Genomic DNA, 5,856 nt, shown 5'->3' with positions numbered 1-5,856 from the left:
AGCGTGATAGACCCTCTCTTCCTCTTCTTTCTTCCCTGAGCTTTGCCGCAACAAGTATTCTCTGGCCGCAAAGGAGAGCGATTCTCTGGCCTCCACGAAGATTTGCCACAAAATATCGGTAGAACCTACATAAACTAAGATTTTTATTTGCAGCCGGAGGTTTAGTTTATCACACGGTCTAGATTCAGTTACCTATTGGGGCTGATTTTGTAAATTTATAAACTCTAAACCCTTAAAATGCAAAAGAAAAAGTGATATTTTTATATAAACCCTTGAGTTTTTAATCTGAACCGTTAAAAGGATGTGGTCAAATCTCGACCGTCGGCTGCTTCCAGCAGCAGCTGCAAATAAAAATCCGTAAGAAATGTACCTGATATGAGTACAGGAGAAGCCTGCCTATGAATTCCAATAAAATGAATCAAAACTCCAGTGAACCCCAAAGTGCCAAACACACAAAATATGGGGAGAATGCTAACTTATGTTCCAAGTAAACGACTTAAGCGCAAATGCCATTTTACATTATTACCCCCAGGCGTTATACTTTATTTTCCCTTTCATCTTCGAACTTCTCATAGAGAGAAGAAACGGAACCGATAGCGAGTGTTCGACCCTTCAAGTGACGATTCTTTGAAGCTCCCTGCCCTTCTGACGACGATTCAGTCGTGCAACACCAGCTACACAGGAGGTAAACTCTGTTATTCTCTATCACTCTCTTTCTTTCTTCTCGTGTCTCTTTACTCGGGATTCAGGCTTGATTTCCGGTACAAATTATTAAGCTGGGGTCAGGGTGAGAAGTCATTTGATTCTAAAAACGAAATAGGTCAATGGAAGGGCAGAAAACCTATTTTACAAGGAAGTGATCCTATGTTGTTTCCACGCTGTTTCCGTAAGTTGTTTTATGTAATCCAACATAATCTTGAGCATGATAATCCGGTTATTCTAGATATCATACCATAGACAAATGAAAGAGGAATTAAGGATCGAAAATTATTATTATTTTTTTGGCAGAACCAGTTCGCAATGAACTAATCAGTGCCTCTAATTGCACGTTAACCAAATTAGTATCCCATTATTGACTCTATAATGCATCCAGAAGCCATTGGAGAAATGGTTGTTCAAGTGTGTTCGCATGTATGTGGAATTCATTTTTTTCATCAATGCACTCTTTGCAGATCTGTTCTGATATGTAGGGTTGCAAAAGTTAATGGTTGCAGCTAAAGCTAAATAAATTTCTTCTCAGTTTGGTGAGATCCAATTTGCCGATAATAATTGCAGGATAAATATCTAGGATCTACTGAGAGTAGTTCCCATTAGATGCATAAGTAATGGGAGATGTAATCTTTTTCCATGTCACAGTGAGAGCATCTTCAAGTTTGCCCACGGTTGTAGCACATCATGTTGGTGTGTGAATCACATTAAGTCTCTGTGTCATCTTTAATCTGTTTTTCTTTTTCCCTGTTTGTTATTTCATTGGTCCTTGTTCTACCAGATGGTAAGACTTTTATTGTTGTTATGGGCTGCTTGACTGAGATCATGTTAAATGAAGCTGAAATTTGGTACATCTGCTGCTACTTGGAGTGTGGCTGAAAAAAGAATGTAAAGATGTTGTGTCAGACAGTTTCTTGGAGATGCAATGAAGCAAGGGGTAGCATTTAGGCGTATATCTATGATAGAGTATGGGGAGCTCTTTACTTGTTATAACCCTTCCAAATAGTTTTCTATTTGGCTATTGTATACCAGTCTTACTTTATATAATGGCCTTCTTTTTTCAAAAAGGGGGGAAAAGAAAAAAGTAGGGAGTGTAGGTTGCCTAGGCATCACCTAGTGGCCGCCGTGTTGCCTAGTGCTTAGGAAGGCCCTACATTGCCTTCGGTTGCTTAATTCTTTGACAAAAATGCATGGTTGTGTCCTACATGGGACATGGAGGCATGATTCATGTGTTTTAATTTTCATTTGTATATTAAGTAGTCCATGAAGATTGAACTTAGATGTTATTGTATGACCATTAATCAAGTTTGCAGCTTAGGGCAGTTTTTTTTTTGGGGGGCATGTGGAGCTAATTGGGAAACCACATTAGCATTTCTTATTAGTTGCTTTGGTTCACTAACCAACTATGGTAGCTAGCAAGAGCTGCACTTCTGCAATGGCAGGATGGGGAATGGGGTTGTTTTACAAACAGCATCTTGTTTCAGGGTTATAGCAAGATATCCCCTTTTATCTCCATGCCCTAGAGTTTGGTACTTACCATAAACCTTTTGTTTTGTTGTTAATTTTATTGAAGAGAATATGGGAATAAGATTTTGAGTGTTTGAAGAAGGCATGGAACTTCAACACGTGGTGGCACTATGGTTTATTTTTTATTTTGGGAATTTATTTGTTGGGGGGAGGGGGGGCAAGGATAGGTAACTTTGTATGTTTCGAAGTGGCACTATGGTGAACAAGCCTGGCAGGAATGATGGGATAAATGGATGTCTGCAATTTCTTTTAGGTTTTAGTTATGTTGAAGAATCTTCTGCATGTCTCCCAACTTCTTTTGGCTTTTGTTTACAATTAAAAAACACTATGCTGCATGTGGAGACCAAAAGAACCATGGGGCGATAGGTGATTTCAGTCTTCAGTTTCTTTCATGTTTTTGTAGCAACTCTCTCACTGAAGTGCTAGTGGTTTAGCGTTCTTATTATAGTGAACCCTTTGATGGTAATTTCAGTAATTCTGTATCTGTGTTTTGATGTCCATTCATTTGTTTTTTATACTATCAGAGGTGGAGTGCTAATGTAGCGGTGGCATGAATAATAGGAGAAGAACACCAGTTTCGACTAAGAAAGGCTTGAATCCACAACAAAGAGAGAGAAATTTGAGAAAGCTCAAAACAGAATTTTCTGATTGATTTCCTTCAACGATCACATCACAATTTATAGACTCTCTTAGACTCCTGAATTTCCAACTAGCTTGACTCTTGGTAATAAATTTTCCAATTATTTTGACTCTAGGAAAATGAGAAGTAATTAGGAAGTCAAAAAGTTTAATAACTGCACATAGAAAATCTAGGATGACCCCTTTTCAAGGTAGACTTCACATAATCCAAGTTCATAGATTCTAGGAATCCCTTGCATGTTCATTGTTACTTCCATAATTAATTCACCCACTTCTCCTTTGGTAATAAATTTTCCAATTATTTTGACTCTAGGAAATGAGAAGTAATTAGGAAGTCAAAAAGTTTAATAACTGCACATAGAAAATCTAGGATGACCCCTTTTCAAGGTAGACTTCACCTAATCCAAGTTCATAGATTCTAGGAATCCCTTGCATGTTCATTGTTACTTCCATAATTAATTCACCCACTTCTCCTTTCGTACTCTGATGTATGTTTATCTTTCATCAAGTACTAATACAGTGTGTCATCTGTTTTCAGAGTAATTCCAGAAAATGTCTCGGAGGTATGACAGCCGTACGACAATCTTCTCCCCGGAAGGTCGCCTTTACCAGGTGGAGTATGCGATAGAAGCCATTGGGAATGCGGGAACTGCTATTGGGATTTTATCAAAAGATGGAGTTGTCCTTGTTGGGGAAAAGAGGGTGACTTCTAAACTGCTCCAAACATCCAAGTCCACCGAGAAGATGTACAAGATCGATGATCATGTTGCCTGTGCTGTGGCTGGTATAATGTCCGATGCCAACATTTTAATTAACACTGCCAGAGTCCAAGCCCAGCGCTATACCTATGCTTACCAGGAGCCGATGCCAGTTGAACAGTTGGTTCAATCTCTCTGTGATACCAAACAAGGCTATACACAGTTTGGTGGCCTCCGTCCATTCGGTGTCTCATTTCTGTTTGCAGGTTGGGATAAGAACTATGGCTTCCAGCTCTACATGAGCGATCCTAGCGGCAATTATGCTGGTTGGAAGGCGGCTGCAATTGGGGCAAACAATCAGGCTGCACAGTCAATGCTTAAGCAGGATTACAAGGAAGAAATCACCAGGGAAGAAGCTGTTCAGCTTGCATTGAAGGTGCTTAGTAAGACCATGGACAGCACAAGCCTTACATCAGACAAGCTTGAACTAGCTGAGGTCTTTCTCTCCAGTTCTGGGAAGGTGAAGTATGAGGTCTGCCCACCAGAGTCCCTTAGTAAATTGTTGGTGAAGTATGGAGTGACCCAACCAGTTGCTGAAGCTTCTTGAGTTTATTCTCCTGTCTACTGTATTTTCATGACTTGGCTTCGGGACATGTTTAATTTATCTTCTTGTGTTAATTCAACCCTCGTTGGGATTGAAAATCTTGAACCAAATATTTAATGTTACCTTGTAGGTGGTACCTTGAGCAAGGTAGTTATTTTTCTTAATGGTTTTTCCATGTCTTAGAATTCTTACAATCCTTAACCTTGCACAATGATTTTACTTCGATGTGAAAAATGTTATATCTTATGGAACAGGTATCTCTTAAAGGTCTATACATGGAAAGTTCCCTTCACCTTGTTGCTGCTTTCTGGGTTCTGTTAACTGGGTTGCTCCATGGTGTAGAAGTCATGGTAGCATTTGATCGTTTTATTGCAATGGGCTGTGTACAGTATACAGGGTTTCTGCTCTGATTCCGGGTTCCAGTAAATATGCAAGAGAGATTTGAAAGATCGTAATGCTAACTGTCTCTGGCATTGTGAATACGGTGTGCATTTCCAATTTGGGATGCTGGAAATGGAGGTGGAAGAGCATTGCGGCTTTGTGCTTTCCAAATGATTCTGGAAATCTCTGAAGAGCCTCAAAGGATCAACCGGTTTTGTGTGATTGGGTGTGCTATATGATAAAATTACCCTCGCAAATTGTTTCGAGACAAGTAGAATCTCATAATTTATCCTCTGTTCTTCCGGTTTGCTTGCGTTTGGTTTTCAATTTCGATATTAGCTGGTCTTGTGTGATTCCATTTCCAGTTGGTCTCGTTATATAACAGCTCAAAACGAGCTTACAAGGATTGGTTCGATGGGTTTTGGTCAGTTCTATTGATTCATGATAGGCGTTTAACACCCCTCATCTTCACCAATTCAGATGGAAATCAGAAAAGTTCTATTGATGCATTTTCTGGGTAGGGTGCAACAGAATACAGATTAGTACGACTTACAGACTCCTAATTCAACCTTGAGTCTCCTCAGTTCGTCTTAGGTCTAGTTCGCGGTTGACTTAAGATCTGAAAGATTTATCTTTAGAGTTTGGCCAAATTTACCCTAATTTTCCCTGAATAAGAAAAAATTATCACACATAATATACGAAGAGTTTTTTTTTTTTTTTTGGGATAAATATCAATACCTCAGTGAAAGAATTAGACATTTTGTAATAATCTGGTAGAATCTCTATCGGTATGGCCTATAAGGTACTCAATCAATTATATTAGCATTCTTCGTTTCAATCATTGATAAGGTTTTTTTATCAAAACGGAAATTGTTTGGGTGCAGCATGATTAATGCGCGCAGCACCTGAGGGGAACGGTCGAGATTGAAATCTTACTGGAGATTTAGATTTTGATAGCCCATTTTCAAAATGTGTATTTTTATACTTTAATAAAAATGGGCGGTCGAAATCCTCGTCAAAACTGGAAAAAAAAACCTGCAAATAGTTTCGAGTTTGATTGACAAGAAAGCTGACTAAATATCTGTTTGAATATGAAAAATATCTTTGGTCCTGACTTGCTTTGAATTGGACATGCTCGATAAGGACCTCCACCCAATCTCCCATAAATGAAATGCAACTAAAATGAAACCCGTTCAGAAGATCCGAAATCTCGGAAACTTGTCCATATACGTCGCGGTCCTTCCACGTGGCGATAGAAGCGCATCTGACTCATTCCCCCGTAAGGATCTCCTCTCTTAA

The 5,856-nt window shown here is 39.1% G+C and overlaps 1 protein-coding gene across 1 annotated transcript; it reads left to right on the top strand.

Moving 5' to 3' along the window:
• The first annotated feature begins 551 nt into the window (after window positions 1-551).
• Window positions 552-4,370, top strand: LOC149010232 (proteasome subunit alpha type-4). The gene is made up of 2 exons (XM_089162333.1): window positions 552-685; window positions 3,413-4,370. Exon 2 carries the CDS (start codon window positions 3,427-3,429, stop codon window positions 4,177-4,179), a length of 753 nt encoding a protein of 250 aa, XP_089018459.1. The 5' UTR covers window positions 552-685; window positions 3,413-3,426; the 3' UTR covers window positions 4,180-4,370.
• The last annotated feature ends 1,486 nt before the right edge of the window (window positions 4,371-5,856 follow it).

The sequence above is a fragment of the Hakea prostrata genome, chromosome 7 (assembly GCF_041222555.1).
Source record: "Hakea prostrata isolate BN-2017 chromosome 7, UWA_Hpros_2, whole genome shotgun sequence".
Classification (NCBI taxonomy): domain Eukaryota; kingdom Viridiplantae; phylum Streptophyta; class Magnoliopsida; order Proteales; family Proteaceae; genus Hakea; species Hakea prostrata.
The sequence above is the reverse complement of the archived record's forward strand: the minus strand, read 5'-3'. Positions and strand labels throughout refer to the sequence as shown.